We start from the raw sequence: 17,987 nt of genomic DNA on the forward strand, positions 1-17,987 counted from the left end.
ACTCTCTGCTGACACTAATTCTGACACTGGGCAAGAGAGGTCTTTGCATTCTGAACATTCACCATACATGCATTTGATGTTTTCAGGGTCACATGTGATGGATTTCACCAGCTCGTCCAAGTTGACGGTGTTGATGACCCTGACATGCACATGCATGTGCATCTTGCACATGCATGTGTCCCGATCACTCAGTGTTGGCGCCACAACCCAGAATGGACGAAGGGAACAAAAAAGGGAATAGGAGATGGATCTCTCTTCGGCCAGAAATTTCAGGTGCAAGTTCTTCATGGTATCTGAAAGGAACCGTTTTTGCTTTTTCGTTTTCTTAAGAGTGATGGTCTGCTTTTTCCCAGTGGTAATTCGGCTTACATCATCTCTATCGTAGAAAGCCCTCACGCTATCCACCAGAGAATTCCCTACCCTTCTGTTTCGCCTTCGTTTGTAGGTGTAGCCGTCGGTCACATTCAACCACCTTGACTTAGAAAAACCAAGCGAATTCTGGAGAAGTCGTTGCAGTTTGTACTTCCTCAGAACCTTCCCCATTAGGACTTTTGAAATGATTTGCCTTTCCCTCTCCCCCTGTGCATTTTTTTACTTGTTCCTAATGTTGTCAATCAAAGCATGATGAAAAAAGAGAGTCTTTCGAATGGTCGCAGATGGAAGCTCTCTAATTTTTCTTTTGAGTTTTGTTCGTGGAGACTCATTTTTCCCTTTCAACCGTTGTACTTGTTTTCTATATTTTTCCTTTCTTCTTGTTTCTTGAGTCAGAAGACCCTGTAACTCTTCAATTTGTTTTTCTAATTTATATTTGGTTCTCCTGGTCCTTCGCCGTCCTTCATCCCGTTGTCTAAAACACAAGTTCATCACAATAAATACACATTGCATGTTAGCTTGAATGTTTCCATTGCCTACTTTGTAACTATACTGTAATAACTGGTTATGCGTAGCACTGTAAGAAAGATACACAGATACACAACACACATAAACAAATGAAAACTAAACCTTGAGGAGCTGGGCTGCACATCTACAGCTTGTGCTGGCTCAGGGCTGTGTGGAGGAGTGACAAGGTCCTGCAGTGCCCCTTTTCTCTCTTTCACCCTACGATACGTCTCCCTCCACTTTCTGCGAACATTCCGCTGCTCTCTGGCACTGACATCACCAATGTTCTTCCTTATGCCTGATTTTAGGTCTGACCTGTACTTTTCCTTTTCCTTCTCTAAATATCTTGCCTTCCTCTCTGGATCTGCGTCACGTCGTGCGCGATAGCGCCGCTGCTTTTCAGCAGCACTCAATGGTTGATTGGGTCCCTGAAATTATGATTTACATTATAAACTGATCTCAGATGACAAAATAATAGTTAGGCTTATTAATATTAATTCATTCATTATACTCTTTACATTCATGCATTCTTTTAATTCATATAAAAGAGGGCACTACTCATTGCTGTTACCGCCACTCAGTGCTGTTACTTTTTTTTGGGTAACAGCAATGAGGGTAACAGCAATGAGTTTTTAGCATTAAATTAGCAATTGTGTGAAATCTAGCTACATAGCATCTATGCTAATAGCTTGAGCACACAGAGGACATTCTTAAGATTTAACTGAATATTTCACTTTTTTTTCAACAAATACCATCTTACAGATAATTTAGGTAACAGGACATAACTCTGAGACTTACCGTCTCTGACACAGCTACAATATCATTAAATTTAAGGAAAAATGAATGAGAGAACTTACTTTTGATCTTCCCATGATTTTCAAATGATCCAAATGATGTCACTTCCTGCTGAACATGAGAGCGATGGAATGTTCCAAAATTTTCAGAGGGGGAAATGTGTTTAGGTAACAGCACTGAGTGAAAACCTTGGGACGCGACTAAAATGTGAATTTTAACCAAAATTGAATTAAGTTTTTATAAGAAATGTTTTTTTAAAGTGTAGATAGAGTATGTAGTCACACTTAAATGCAAAAAAAAAAAGATTTTGGAAGGATTTTATTCATTATGCATTAAGGTAAAATGTAGCGTTTGGCTGTGGGGACAGGCAACAAAGGCTATGTTTCGAGGTGTTTTGGATGCCTTTTTATAATAAAAAAATTATAAATCTTTAATTTCTACAAGGATTCATGTGTATGGCCATTTGTTTAATAATAAAATGTAATTTATTTTATATTATTACACTTTTTATACATTTAATATGCTGGGGACGGAAATGGTCACCATTCGGCGGAATCACCCTTGTGTTGTCCTGTTTAGGTCAAAAGGACACCTAGTGGGTACAAATGGTAACTACAGTGCTTTAAGTTATGTATTGTACTCTCAGTTTTGCCGTAGTTATGCAGAACTCGTCTCTTGTATTCAGACGCACGTTTTTACTCTGCATTGTTGTCTCAGAAAACATATGCCTGTAAGTGTTTATATGCTCTGTTGTTTCAACATTGTTAATGAAGAGTATGTTTGAGGGATACATTGTTAAATGGTGGAAATATCGCTGTGAATTCATAGTTGCAACGATGTAGCTAGCCTTTCAATGTAATTTCCCATAGGGGTTAGCATGAAGCTAACGCATCGTTTATGATATGGTTGTTACAGGGTGTCCGCGGGGTCTTAAAAAGTATTAAAAGTTGATAAATCAATTTAGCGAAAATTAAGGCTATTAAAAAGTATTAAACGGCATTTTCCAAGGTATTAAGAAGGTCCAAAGCAACGACAACATGAAACAGTGAAACACCCTTTAATTTACTGAAACGACATGTCGGGAAACCCCCCAAGGCGGCCTCATGCATAGCGCGCGCCGTAAAATACTGCTTATTATTTTAAGTTTCGTTGCCTTGCTCCGCTCTGTGGGGGGTGGGGGGGGAACTAAGCGACTACGGTAACGGGTCCCAAGCTGGGTAGACCGGCATACGCAACGCTCTGGGGGTCCAACGGCTCCGTGTGTAAACCCTATATGATCATTTTCTGATAACGATAAAATAGCCCGCCTCCCTCTCCCCGCGTCTCCTGCTGCTGCTGGGCTGTCAGAAGAGGGGGAGGAAAAGAGAGGCAGGCACCGTTTATTAAATATTCTTCTATTATTATACAGAGAACAGAGTTGTTATCAATTTGTTTGAAAGCTCAATAAATAACAAAGAAGACCTCTGACCGGCACTTTTCTAATTTTGTACGGAAGATTTAAACTTTAACGGACATGTTGACTGGCGGAACATTTTTTTTACGGAAACTGCCGCACGGTCCCCTCGTTCCTTGGAAGAGGCGGTGAGGTGGGTGTTTTTCATCTGCTGTGGACTATCGGAGAGATATACAGCAGGAGAACACGCCGTCCACCGCGGAGAATAAACAGAAGGGCAACCATGCTCCGGGGTCTTCTTCACTGCTTTTGGTGTATTTCGGGAGGCAGCAGCGCCACTTACAGGCCTCGTTTCCAGCATTTCCAGCGGTCTAGTGTGAACGGACACGTTAATGAATCGAATGCGTGTGAACGGAAGCCTTTTTTGCGCTTGCGTATGCGTTTTACCGTATGCGTCCTTGTGGGGCCGGGGTCTAAGCCAAACTATATCCGGTCACAGAGATCTGCTATTTTAAAGTAAAGTAAACACATATCGACCCTAAATATAGTCTATATTAAGAACGAAAAAAATCATAACATATATATCCTTTTTTGTAAACATATGACAAATGTGTGAGGGTGATGACGTCAGAGCATCGTCCTATGTGCCAGGGCTTAGCCCCGGACAGCCCCAGCCCAATTTAACCCCTGGGTATTTGAGAGGGAGCTCCTATATGGCATTACCCCACTGAAGCTCACCAAAGTTTAACGTATTTCTTAGTTCAAAGTTTTGTCAATTGTTTTGTTTATTGGTCAAATACTGGTTTCTAATGGTTTCTGAGGAGTTTTACTGGAATGAAAGAGCACAGAGTCTACAGAAGCAAAAAAGCAGCATACTGCATTAAACCTGACTTTCACAGAGAGGTTGATGTTCATGTGGAAAGGAGGCTTCAGTAGTCTGTCTGCACTCTGTTTAGTTTTGCTATCTTACTATCAATATAGTAAATGTGAGGTAAAGTGTGTAGCCAATGTAACCGGTTAGAACTCAAAGTTGCGATGAGGTCTTAAAATGTATGGAAAGGGTCTTAAAAAAGGTCTTAAAAGGTATTACATTTGACTTCAGGATTCCTGCATATACCCTGTAATAAGATGCACATGTAATCTTAAGTAAAATCTACTATACAATAGTAAATAAAATGTATTTACAAAACTGAGTGTGACAGTAAAGTTTACTTAAGTGCCTTTAGTAACAAACACTTCTTAACTGTAAGTAGAAGCTATTTGAAATATACGTTGTTAAATTTACTTAGGTTTTCTGCATGCGTTTTGTTACCTCGATGTTCCTAAGTAAATCTCACTCCCCGTTTTTTTCAGTGTACATACATAAGAGTATAATTCATATGTATAATATCAGTTAAAATAAGTGCTTCAACATAGTTAACATTGCAGGAAAGCAATATATCAGACGTTAAGTACTTTGTCAGGCTTAATATTGATCTGTAGATACCCCCAAAGCTTTTTTCTTATTTAAAAGAAAACCTTAATATAAAGTATTATTTAATATTTAAATAAAGGTTAATTTGTTGTTCTGTTTTGCACCTCCTATTAATATCTTTGTACATCCTGCACTAAACTGTTTTATTGTAGAGATCAATATCTTCTTGATTTTTTATATTCTATATTGCTATCATTGACCTTCTACTTTCCCCCTATGAAAGTATGTACTCTTAATATTTTTTTAATCAAATATAATACATAAAAGCAATAATTCAATAACGTGCTTTAACCACTAGGCGGTGCACACAAGGTACACACAGCTATAATAACTTTGTATTATCAGTGTAGGACACTTATGTATGTACAACATCTGAAGATGTGTAGTTTTATTCATGTTTTCACATAATTTTACAGCATATTGCTATACTATTTCAGACTCAGTATTTACATTCTTATATTCAAAGAAAATCAGCAATATCTTTAAAAACGTCTTTCTACCAAGAAGAAAGAAAAAAAAAAAGTCCTTTTTATATCAGCTGTGCACCGTTATGGTGCAAATATAACCTATCTATGAATTAGATCAAATGTACAGCCGAATTACTATTGATACTGCAAGGAGACGTATTGTGTGAAGAGAAGTTGAAGCTGTTGTTTAATTGTTGATATATTTATGATCCACATCAAGTCTTCAGTTTCGGCGGCATTTCTTCCAGTTTTTCCAAAGGTCTTCTCATCAGGGCTCTATAAATAGAGAACTACGGCAGATCTGTAATATGTAATGCAGCCGAACCGTGTATTACAATGCCGTTATGTGATGACTTTCAAAGAGAAAAAGCCAGAACAGTCGGAATTAAGTATTATTTTATTATTTTAAAATGTTTTTCCGATTTCATATCATATAAACACCAAATCCCAGCATGCATTGTAGCTAAAACATCCAATCGGCGAGCTTAAACCATCGCTGAGGATCTTGGGTAATCGATCGAAATGCCTACGTCTGTTTCTGGTTATTTTTATTTTGAAATTCATTTCCTGACGGACGCCAAAAAAGCCAGAGATTATGGAACTAAACAAATAAATAAAAACAAGGATAATTGTGTGTTATTGGTGAGTAAATAACAGTGTGTTATTTTGAAAATAATAAAAAATTAGAAGGAAAAAAAGATGGAAAAAATACAGATTTCAGTATTCTGAGGCTCTGAGCCCCATTTATTTTCCTCACAGACGGCAGCAAAAGTCCGAAATTATACGATTTTAAATTAAAAGCAATAATTGTGGCTTGCTATTGAGTAAGAACATGTTTTTATGAACCACACAGCTTCCGGTCTTCCTATAACACGTAATGCCGTGAGACTACCAATAGAAATACATTGCTTTTAAAATCGTGCTGTGCAACACGAAAAAAAGGGGAAAATCGTGTTGGTGAACACGAATCAATAGATTAAAAATCGTGTTGGTGAACACGAAATGCCATGAGACTGAGTTGTATAGAGATACAGTATCTCATAAGTTGCCGACGGGCCTGCAAATGTACAACCCCCCTGAATCACAACAATGCAATGAAATCTAATGAAGAAATCACTCAGGGTTGATATGCCGGGCTGTTTCCAATACTCTGTAGGGGGCCCCGCAACATACTAACCTACATATAGAAATCAATGAACCTTTGCAAAGTCTGAAGGTGAAAACCTGTATTTGCATTCCCCTTTGACAGCTCGGGTTGACAACTTATATCACTTATCACACCGCCTCGATCTGCAGCACTGCGTCAGAGTTTAGGCTTATTATCCTGCAGATGTAATTGTTACAAGGGTATGGGTCTTTTTATCTCAGATCTATTTTCCACCTTCTTACCACTACGAACAATTTCATATTACACAACTGTACTCTCTACTGTATATATTGCCCTCTAAACATTAGCCGCCTTTAGCTTAGCATGGTGATCAATGGGACCGTTATGTAGTTCGTTATTAGAATTACTTCTTTTTACTTCTCTAAATGATGTGAATATGGGAAATTATCACACTGAACAAAACGTAGCACATTTCATAAATGTGTGTTTGCCACAAAGCCTACTTTCTGCAAATATACTGAAATCGGTACCACTTTACAATAAGACTACCCTTATAAAGGGTTTATAATTAGGTTATTATTAGGTTGTAAACACTTTATTAATCATTAAGAACCATTTATAAACCAGTTCTAACATTGTTTGCATACATCACCACAGGCTCACTATTTGGCAAGATGAATTAGCCTTATATTGGCTACCTAGCTTACTTCGTCTTCTTCATCAGCCAACATCCTTGGTATATGTTGTTCACAGAGTTGATTCTCCCCCCCCCATCCATTTTGATGTTTCGTGGCAACTCTTTATGACCATTTATTTATGAGTTATTAACATTTATAACTGCCAAAAGGGAGCCTTGTAAAGTGCAAAACACATTCATTCATGAGTTACTACAAATTATAATTTGTAGTTATATTAAGCCTTAAAGTGTTGCATAAATTAGGGCGTGGTCACATTGAGTGACAGGTATGTCCAGTTACTCCTGCTGTTAGCTTCTTGTCTCTCTGCTAGCAGCTCTGCTGGTTGTTGGTCGAGTTTCACCCCACCCCCCCCGCCGGCAAGCGATAACGCACGCCGCCATGTGTAGGAGCCTTAAGGCTTGGGTTAGCATGTAAGCAAGTGGTAGCTACATCTGTGCTAATGATGCTAATTGTAGCCTCCATGTTAAAACGTAATAGAGAAGTGTTAAGCATTAAGTGGGATAATACTGTAGAATAAACGGCTTCTGTTTGAAGTTGGTAAAATAAGGTCATCCTTGTAAGTTAGAGAGATATTTGATTAGGTAGGTAACTTTATGCATCGCTAAGGTTCATTTAAATTCACTATGCTCGATTATGTAGACAAGCTAATGTCAAAGTAAGAGAGGCGTAGTGTATGTGAAATTAACCTCACAATAAGATGTGTGTATATTACAAATAATAATGTAATATTTCAAGATGATTACTTAGATATTAAGATATGGTTGGTTGAGCTGGAGTTCATTATTGAGGTTAGACGTTAACTTCAGTCATATCTGAGGAACGAACCCACACCGTGATCTTTGTATTAATTGTATTACCAAATTGGTATCAAATAAATAGTAAGCATTGGTAACACCAATGCTTACTATTTAAGTAAACTATTTTTTTTGAGTATTTGTGTCTGGGAGAAGGTACTGTACCAGTTCCTATGTTCGGTAGTTATAGACTGGGCTTTCTTGTGCAAGAAAATACTTTTATTTTTTTAAATCAATTTGGACCATTACTGTATAATTATCCTTATATTATGTTATACAATGCACCTAATAAACAAGTATGGCATTTTGAAACATGATTTGCAACAATTGTTACTGTAATTTGTGATGTTGTGATGATGTTGTGATTCATTTTTTGTTAGTATGCACGTGGAAGCTTTGGACATACTGTACCTGGAGAAGGAAGAAATGGGTCTTCGGAATGATGGGAGTTAAAGACAAAAGGCGGAGACTAGTGTTGAAACTAGTGGAGAAACGAGCAAGATGCCACCTTGTCCCTCTGATTAGACGGCATGTTAAGTCAGGAAGTAGCATTATTAGCAGGGATGCAAACTCATCAGGTATGAAAAAGGTGATAAGGATCCGAGCTCCCCAACCCCACGGAATATCGGCTTTAAAATTAGGAATAATAGAGGATTTTAGCAGTCAGAACAACTAAAGCAGCAGTGTTAATAATAACAGAAACGCCAAAGAGTCACATCTAATAGAAATATATAAAAGCATTTATTTTAATTGTGTAGCAGTCAGTTTATAATTTTGGCAGCACTGTTGAGCATTTTGAAAATTGGAGTTGGAGAAACACCTCAAGGTTCTTGAATGTTCGTCTTGGCTCAGCTCACCCTGATGGACTGCTTGGATGCTTGTTCAAGGATATACAAAAAGCTTTTTAGTCTGAATACCATTATGTCTTACCAAGTCTTTAATTTATGTCTGAGAAAAGCTTTTATGTTTAAATATCTGTATCAGTCATACTAAACAGTCATTATTTTTGAATCCTGATATTATTCATGTGTGAATAAAATGTTTTGCATGGTTCTGTTGAATCTTACTTTGCATTTCTGTGAAAAATGTGTATTAGGTAAGCGTGAATGTTATAACTAATTCATAAATGTGTATTAAACTTAAAAACAACACACCCTTTCAGTAGTTATAAATGTTAGTGACTCATCAATACATGGTGATGTGTTTCACACTTTACAATAAGGCTCCCTTTTACCGGTCACAGTTACCCTGTTTATCTCATGTCTTATAAAAGCTTATTACTGATTTATAAAGTGTTCACAACCTAATTAATAAATGAATTACAAACTATTCGTAAACCCTTTATAAGGGTAGTCTTATTGTAAAGTGCTAGAAGAAGACACAACGATATGTGGTGGTAAAAACTGGTGGATGGAATAACACTTACAGTGGAGAGGTAATAATGACTTTCAGCCGTACAAATATAAGGTGCAAGAATGTGATGGCAATCTAAGTTTTGCGATTGAGAGCCTGACGGTAAAGAGATTCAGAAGATCATTTCTAAAACGATGGACAATATTGATGTTCTGTAATGCAATCTTTGTAACACATGTTTTGGCTTCATTGCCAACTGAGTACATGTACATCCTGCTGAAGTCAAACATTCCCCAAGGTCAAAAAGCAGGATAATAATAAGCCAGTTGGCAGTGTGAATGTGCACACTCACTTGTGACCACGTTCTGGGAGGCAGGCGGTCCACGCTTGTTGTTCTTTACCACCTCCAGCTTGACCTCGTACTCCTGGCCGGGGCCCAGGCCCGACTGCTCAAAGGTGGTCTCAGGACGGCCGAGGGAGTTAAGAATCTCACCATCTTCCTCTTTCTGCCAGCACCCAAAAACACCAGTCATCAACCACTACAAAGATTAGTGCTGGCATTATGTGGTGAGTGGGAGGAACGGCATACATAAAGGCGCTCTGTTTCCTGTTAAGAGTTGACTCAGTTTAATAAAATGTGGCTTTGAGTAAATCCCAGTAGCCCTGCATGGAAAAGTTTCTATGACCACTCAACAAAGAAAATAAAGCATGAAGCAAAGTATCAATAGCTCTGTGCTGAGTGGTCATTTGAGCTGACACCCACTATGACCCTCATCTATTAGACCAATACTGAATTTAAAGTAGGGGCTCTGCACTGGGGCGTAAAATGTCTCTACCAGAGGAAAATGTTCCATACTTGTAGAGGCCTTGGTAGGCTCTAGGGACTGGAATACAGAAGCTCTGTTGGGAAGCAGGACTCACCGTGTTTCTGAAGATGATGTTCCAGCCATCGAATGGAATGTCCAATGAATCCCACTCCACTTCCACTGACGTCTCCCTCACTGATTTGAACTTCAGTCCCTCAGGCTCAGGCAGATCTGAGAGGCAAGACAAAAAACTCTCACTACATTTCATCTAGTTCTACATGGGATTTTGTAAAAAAGCTGCAGAGGAGATTGACGTACGTGTAGCCAACCGAGCGCTGACTGGAAGACTCTTCTTGTTGTTGAGCACAGCATAGACACTGATCAGGTACTCTACACCAGGCTCAAGCTCCTTAATGGTGGTCATTATCTGGTCCCCAGGCACCCGCATGTCTAGCTCCAGACCTCCAACGGCCGTCGGTACATATGTGATCAGATACTCTGCGACACGCATCTCATTCTTCCAGGACAAGTCCACTGTCTCTGGGCTGACCTCCTCCACTGTCAGCTCCTTTGGTGGGGAGACTATAGAGAGACACAGAAAATCAGTCATCTGTGCTGAAGTAATAAAATGTTAGCATCGAAGGAGAGTTTTCTACGAGGACTGGATGGTGTCCAATGGGAATATTCATTGACTTGCATTTGTCATTGACATTTTGACATGATATTATAAGAAAACATCAAGTTGATGCTTATAGAATTTGGTTTAAAGTTACTTTAACATAAATATATATTCTGAAGATGTACTACAGAATTTAGAGCCATGTTTTTTAATTTGGTAGTTTTTCTGGTTATTTTAAAGCAATAAGCTAAGCAAATAAAACCAAATCATCAATACATATCAAGTCAACTTTGTGAATTTGCAATGATGAAAAAGCTAACTGCAGGCTAAGAGTGACGTAATCAGGACACAAAAAAAGCTATCAGATTACTGTCTCATAAAAAAAGGATTACAAGCAGGATTACAATGTTAATAAAAACTTACAGGATGAGATGTTATCTCTTCTCTGTAGACTGTACTTTTTCTGTAGGCTAATACTTTAAGTGTGAATCTATACGACTACTGCCTGAGTTAACAGGTAACTAGTAATTGTAACGGATTGCATTTAGTAACACTTCCAAATCTGGTTTAAAGACAATAGAACTAGCTTAGTACCCACTGATGTACGATTTCTAGCACCAATTCTCCTTGAAAGATCAATGGTGAAACTTTATCACTTTTGTAACTCATCCCCAAAATGTCAGTTCTTTGTCTATTTGAAAGGAGCAGCGAGAATGTTGTTGCTCTTCTCAATATTTTTAGTCCCTTAAAGCTAATTCTTTTTTTTTTAACAATATATTTGTATACTCTCAAATGCTATTTCCAAAAGCTGCAGCAGGCATAATGCAACATACTCCCAAAACAAAAACTGAACAAAACTGAATATTAGACATTCAATTAGACATTCAATATTCTCCTGAATTTCTTGTTCCACTTGTGGATGTGTGAACAGGCAACATATTCGCTTACATGCACACTTCATTATGTTTAGACTATTAGAATAGGCCAATACAATTGTAAGCTTGTTATCTGACCCTAAGTGGCCAAAAAATCAATAATGCAGGTTTAATGCCAATACTTGTAGAATGTTTCTGACTTTGGCTTTCACTGGTAGTATATTGAAATAGACTGCAGACTTTGTAAATTCTAAGTTGCCCAGTTGTAAGGATTACTCTCAGTGAATGAACCATCTTACCCTCAGAGCATTCCTCTCCAAGGAAGCCCTCGTCGCAAACGCAAACTCCGTTATCACAGCGTCCCTGGTTCTGGCAGTTTTCTGGGCAGGTCAGCATGGAGCAGTCCGACCCTGTGAAACCTTCGTAACACACACACTCGCCATCGACGCAGTAACCTCTCTCAAGACAGTTCTTGGGACAGGTCTTCTCGCTGCAGTCCTCGCCAGTGAAGCCCTTATGACAGACGCACTGTCCGTTGACACAACGACCTTGGTCCAGGCAGTCATTGGGGCAGGTCAGCTCACCGCAGGATTTTCCAGAGAAGCCGACAAAGCACACACACTTGCCGTCCACGCACTCACCACGTCCCATGCAGTCTTTTGGACAGGTCTTGGTGCTGCAGTCCTCCCCGCCGTAGCCTTTGTTACAAATGCACTTTCCGTTAACGCAACGACCACGGTCTTGGCAATTGTTAGCGCAGGAGAGCTCGCTACAGTCTTCGCCTTGGAAGCCTACGTCACACACACATTCTCCGTTAACGCACTGGCCCCTGTTGCTACAGTTGTCGGGGCAGGAGAGGATGGAGCAATCTTCACCCTCATATCCTGGATCACAGATGCATTTCCCGTTGAAGCAATGGCCTCTTTCGTTGCAGTTCTTGGGACAGGTGAGCTTGGAGCAATCCTCTCCAATGTAGCCGGTCTGGCACACACACTGGCCGTTCACACACATGCCACGGTTGTTACAGTTGCCAGGACAGGTGAGCTCCCCGCAGTCTTCTCCGGTGTAGCCCTCTTCACAAAAGCAGGTGCCGTTGACACAGCGTCCGCGGTCGTAGCAGTCGTTTGGACAGATGAGTTCGGAGCAGTCGAAGCCCGTCCACGGCTCGTCGCAGACACACTCGTCCTCTACGCACCGCCCGCGGCCGAGGCAGTTGTTGAGGCAGTTGGTCTGGGCACAGTCCTCCCCGATGAAGCCGTCCTCACAGAGGCAGAAGCCCTCCACACAGTGGCCATAGTCACCACAGTCCAGCATGCAAAGCTCACTGCTGCAGTCGTCCCCACCAAAGCCCTCAAAGCACTCGCATTTGCCGTCCACACAGCGGCCCTGGTCCTGGCAGTCGTTGGGGCACTCAGGCTCGGTGCAGTTGGGGCCCTTCCATCCAGGCTCACATATGCAGCTACAGGTCTCAGTGCTCCAGTTACCATGGCCATTACAGAAGGGCTTTGTGGACACTTCACCTGGGGAACAACCACACAGGAAAAATAAATATTGTAAGAAGAAATTCAATAAAATGCGCAATGCATCCATTTCTAAGGTAACTTGCCCTATTATAGCCTCCTGGGACCCGAGGGAAAAAAGTGTCTTCCAATTTCCTTTTTTTTTTGTGATTTCCTACTTATTTAGGGTTAAAAAAACATCTTGCAATTTAGAATTTTTTTAAATTTTATTTTAAAATGTTACAGTATGTCCACTGTAGAGAACGTCTGGACCATATTAGTTTGAAAAGACAGCCAAAATGAACAGATAGACTATGTAACGTATGGTTATAGAGTGATATTAATACAACAATACATTCACCTTTATTTAAAACATGAATAAGTAATTAATCTGAACATTGCTGTTTATTTGGTCACTAAAAAACTAGTTTGGTTTTTGGTGAATCTTTCCAGATCTTCAAAGACTTTGTTGTCAATGTAGTGGGAAAAGTACCTCATTGACTCCAGTCGGCACGGGCTGTAGGGTAATCTGGACTAGTTTTATGGATGTGGTCTCCATTTGACCATGCTCATAGAAACAAAGCTGGCATTCCTGAGGCAATTCTAATTTTTCATGGCTCCACTTAAAATAAAAACAACAATTTTTTCTGTCCAATTTAAATTAAACACTTGAAAATACATTCATAGTGACTTAACATTTCGTACAAACCTGAATGTTTCCCAAAGGTGCTCTGACAGCCCATAACTGACAACTGGCAGCTACAAAGCTTCGTATTATATTCAAGTCCTAACGAGACTAGCAAAGTCATCTTTTAAAGAATCACGAGAATCTGATCATTATTTGCATTCCAATGTTTGCTGGTAAATGTTGGATTGTGATGATTCACCAGCCCCTTTAATGAAGAAACAGCACGTTTTCAAAAACACGGAATGAAAAACAATGAGTAGAAGGTAGGAAGACAAAGCAATTAACTTATCCCTACATTGTAAAAAGGGTGACACTAATATGAAATACAGACAATGTGTGGTTAATGAGTAAGAAGATGCAAATATGTTGCTAAAAATGATTGCTTGGCTCAGCTTTAAAAACGGTGCTGCTTTGTTACCTATGAAATCTAAATCCACCAGCTTTCGAAACAATGTCGTTGAATCCAATTAGGGTTTGATTTCACCTGAGTTCACCTCACATGTATACTGAAGGAGAGAGACATTAAATACGGTGAAGGGTACACAGCTACCTGTAACCTGAGCTCCACAGCAGCCCGTCCCTCCGCTGCACTGCTCCCTCAGACTCGACAGCTCGGACTCCAGCATCTCCAGCCTGCTCAGGATGTCCTTGATATCGGGCAGCTGGTTGTCGCAGCCGCACGCCTGCTTGGGGATATTGATGCGGTGGGTGAAAACGATCTGATTGTCTCCGTCCATGGTGTGCTCCATGTGCTCGCTGTTCTGCATGTCCATCGGGGCACTCTTTTGTTTGAGATCGGTATCACCAGGGGCATCGAGGTCCACGGAGCAGAGGGACGTGGAGGGGACGTTGATGTTGTAGACGTGGTTGAACACCACCGGCTGGTCGGAGTGGGGCAGGGTGATGTTCTCCTGGGTTTGCTTCGGACTCAGAGCATCTCTTCGGTGGCGGATGACCTTTTTGACCAGGCCACCAGTGGACATCTCGAGGAGCAGGGTCACGCTCACAAAGCCCAAGAGGAAGCCTTTAATGCCCATGATGACACCCTGACACTCAGACAACAGTCTATTCAGGTATCAAGTAGGTCTTCTTGTCCTTAGTCCTAGAGTAAAATAAAGAACAGACAGAAAGAACAAATTAAGAAGATCACTTTCCATGCTCATTACTGTGTTCTTTACGTCTTTATTTGGAAAAAGGCCCAGTAAAATCAAAAGCGTTATATTTTCAGTGTTGGAGTTGGGAATTTAAATAGAATTGTTTCAACTCATTTTAAGTGTTATTCAACTCCAAGATAGCTATTATTGAAAACGAGTTCGTGTTGAAAAAGGGAGTCAATTGTTGAATTCTCCAAACAACTCTAGAGTGTTGATTTAATTACATAGTTACAATCTCTCTTTCTGTGGGTCACTGGCTGTCGCTCTGTTGAGTGTGGCCGTGACTGTGACTGTGTGTGCGCAGTCGAGGCGGGAGACCAAGTCAGAGGAGCATACCACCACATTCTATATGGAGGATAAACTGAAAAAATGGTAAGTACTTCAGTCAATGTTTCGACCCAGTAGCCTCGTACAGGTATTTATTTCTTTAGCTGATTAATAAACCAGCGCTTATCTTCAGCTACATACATACTAATGATTTTACATTGGCTGCTGTCTTCGCTCCACGTGCTAGTAATATTTGCTGCTATCATTAGCCAGGGTTGTTTAGTCTAACCTCTTTGTAATATCATTACAAAGTCTGTCATTGGGGTGTTTAGCTCCATGTATTAGTCAGGGGCGGTACTAAGGGGGGGGCCAGTGCCCCCCTAACACTGACCTCGTACCCCCTGTGGCCCCCCTAAAAATTGAAAAAAGTGAAAAAAATGAAAAATGTATGATTTATTACACGATTTATTGAATGACGGAAAAGGCGGAACTAACGTTATTCGTCATTCTAGTCGGACCCATTAGAGCGGTGCACTCAGGACCCATTAGAGCGGTGCACTCACTTTCACTGGCCGGCTGAAGCACGCGAAAAACAAAGACTTTTCATCTCGGATCATCAGAGGCTGTTGCATCCAAGAAAGACTGATTGAAACCTACGTTTCGAGAGACTACCACGATAATTGAAGGCGAGTTAAACTATTGTATCCGTGTAATTGTAGATGTAAAGTAGAGATGTAACTGTTCATTGCCTTTATTTTTATATAAATATGATATGGTGTTAGTGCAAAAATTATACTATAACTTAAGCTGAAGCTAACAGTAATACCTATAAGATATATCTGAAATAAATACGTGTACTGAAACAAATACCAATAACTGTATTGCATTGTTTTTTTATGCGCAATTACTTCATACTGTCTAGTTCTCTTTTTCGTCCTGCATTTATTGTGCCCCCTTCAGAAAATAACTGGCCCCCCCAGTGGCCCCCCCAGTCAAATTGGTCTAGAACCGCCACTGCTGTTAGTTATATTAACTGCTATTGTTAGCCGCAGGTGTTAAAGGTGGGGTAGGTAATTTTGGAGAAACCAGCTCGAGTGCGCTAGAATTTGAAAATACACAGCCGGAACAAATCTGCCATTTCCTTACAGAGCCCCTCTTCCAACACACACGAAAGTGCACATGGCCAATGAGGACAGGAGATCAGTTTGTGCACAGATGGAAGGCTAAAAATGATTGGTCGTGCCTTTTACAGCTTCCACAGATGAATTTTTTTATGGATTTTTTGTCAAAGCACTTAAGATATTCATTGCTATCGGGATGTTAAGAGCATTCCATGGAATATAACAAAAAGTGTATCTCGAGCCGGTTTCTCAAACTTACCTACCCCACCTTTAACTTTCAAGTGTTAGTAAGTTTAGCTGCTATAATTAAAGCTAAACACCTGCGACTAACGATAGCAACTAATATTAACAGGTGGAGCTAAACGCCATAGTAGCTAATATTACTAACACGTGGAGGTAAACACCCGTGACCAACGATAGTAGCTCCTGTAATATTAATAAGATGTGAGGCTAATATATGCTACTTTAATATATTACTAACATGTGAAGCTAAACACCCGAGGCTAACGGTAGAGGCTAATAGCTCAACTTGTCAGTCATATTAGCTGTTATCGGTAGCCACTTGTTTAGCTCCACATGTCAGTAATACTAGCTGCTATCGTTAGCCGCTGGTGTTGAGCTCCACTGTTAGCAATACTAGCTACTATCAGCGGCTACAGGTGTTTAGCAACACATGTTAGTAATATTAGTTGGCACCCATCTTGCTGCGCCATTGCTTGTATCATCAGCCAACACAGTCTGACGGCATTTTGTGTTATATTCACAAAATAATCTATTGATTCATGTTCACCAACAGGATTTTCGTTGATTTTCGAAAATCGTTCTGTTTGACACGAAAACAATGATAAAAATCGTGTTGCTGAACACAAATCAATAGATGAAATACATTTTGTGACTATAAAACGAAATGCTGTGAGACTGGGCTGCATCAGCTGCAGGTGTTTGGTTGGCTGCTATTGTTAATTAGCTACAGGTCCTTGTATGGGACTTGGCTATTGTCATGCTGTGAGTGTTTGCAGTTGCAGGAGTTGGGTTGCATGTGATCATAGTTGCTCTCTGTGTTTGGTAAGAGAATGTGTATTAAAAGGCACTAGTATTACCATACACTTTACATTGCTGGTTTGTGGGTGTTCAGTCTGATTTGTAGTAGTTTAATTAATTTGAAAGATTTTTGCTAAATTATTTCAACGACATTTAAATGCATAATTATATTTTTGTGGCAACAGGTCTGTTAGACATGTCTGTAATATGTTTAATAATGACTTTGTATTCTTATAGCACACCATGTTGGTGAAAGTAAAATATGTGAAAGTGGCTGAGACTGAAGAAGGCTATGAAAGCTACAGTACATTTCTTCAGAAAGGTATGGATAACTTTAATACATATCACTGATTGTTTGAGTGTAAAAAATGAATCTTGTTTTAGTTAAACATGGTTGTCAGGTGGTACATTTGAATATTCTCTCTCAGTCATAGAAAAGTTAGGTTTACCACTACAGAGTGAGCTGCACTTGACTGATGAGTCAGGGACAGAGGTGGATGCAGATGTCTTTTAGGAGCTTTTACAAGCTGGGAACCTTAAAGTCAAAGTGTCTACAGAAATGTCTGTAGGTAGGATTCAGACTCACAATGAAAAATCAGGGATCATACTGAGTTTTTTCTGTTGGGAGATTACCCTCTAACATCGTTTGGAGGGCTGAAAGTATGTTTTTTTTCCTTCTGCAGTATGTAATTCTTTTATCTATCTTGCAGTTGTGCTTCAAAATCTATCGCACACTTTGCTGGAGTCGGACGTTTCAGACACCTCATTCTCCATGAACAATGCTTCATCCTCTTCGGCAAGCCCGCCTTAACCTGCCATCAGGCCCTGGGGCTGATAGTTTTTGTAGGCCCCCTATTTAAACAACAAATCAAAGTCATTTATAGCCTCGGCAGGCTCTGTGATCGCACTTCTCCACTCTGCTCTACACGCGCCTGGTCCTCTCCTCCATATGAGTG

The 17,987-nt window shown here is 40.0% G+C and overlaps 1 protein-coding gene and 1 long non-coding RNA gene across 7 annotated transcripts in view; one reads left to right on the plus strand and one right to left on the minus strand.

Annotated features, from left to right (window-relative positions):
• The window catches only part of tncb (tenascin Cb), a 105,354-nt gene that overhangs the window by 56,269 nt on the left and 31,098 nt on the right, over window positions 1-17,987 (minus strand). For all 4 annotated transcript variants that reach the window (XM_079687205.1, XM_079687204.1, XM_079687203.1 and 1 more), the window contains exons 2-6: window positions 13,999-14,550; window positions 11,561-12,781; window positions 10,086-10,349; window positions 9,883-9,998; window positions 9,314-9,467 (exon numbers count right to left, since the gene is read on the minus strand). In XM_079687205.1, the coding sequence (XP_079543331.1) occupies window positions 9,314-9,467; window positions 9,883-9,998; window positions 10,086-10,349; window positions 11,561-12,781; window positions 13,999-14,485 (2,242 nt within the window). In that variant the 5' untranslated portion in view covers window positions 14,486-14,550. The remainder of the gene's footprint in view (window positions 1-9,313; window positions 9,468-9,882; window positions 9,999-10,085; window positions 10,350-11,560; window positions 12,782-13,998; window positions 14,551-17,987) is intronic.
• The window catches only part of LOC307043023, a 135,173-nt gene that overhangs the window by 4,169 nt on the left and 113,017 nt on the right, over window positions 1-17,987 (plus strand). For 2 of the 3 annotated variants that reach the window (XR_013809259.1, XR_013809260.1), the window contains one exon: window positions 87-889. This is a non-coding gene — a long non-coding RNA (uncharacterized lncRNA). Of the gene's footprint in view, window positions 1-86; window positions 3,589-17,987 lie in introns of those variants that run through there. The other variant, XR_013809258.1, reaches the window with a different exon arrangement.

This window comes from Notothenia rossii (genome assembly GCF_949606895.1).
Source record: "Notothenia rossii genome assembly, chromosome: 6".
Lineage (NCBI taxonomy): Eukaryota > Metazoa > Chordata > Actinopteri > Perciformes > Nototheniidae > Notothenia > Notothenia rossii.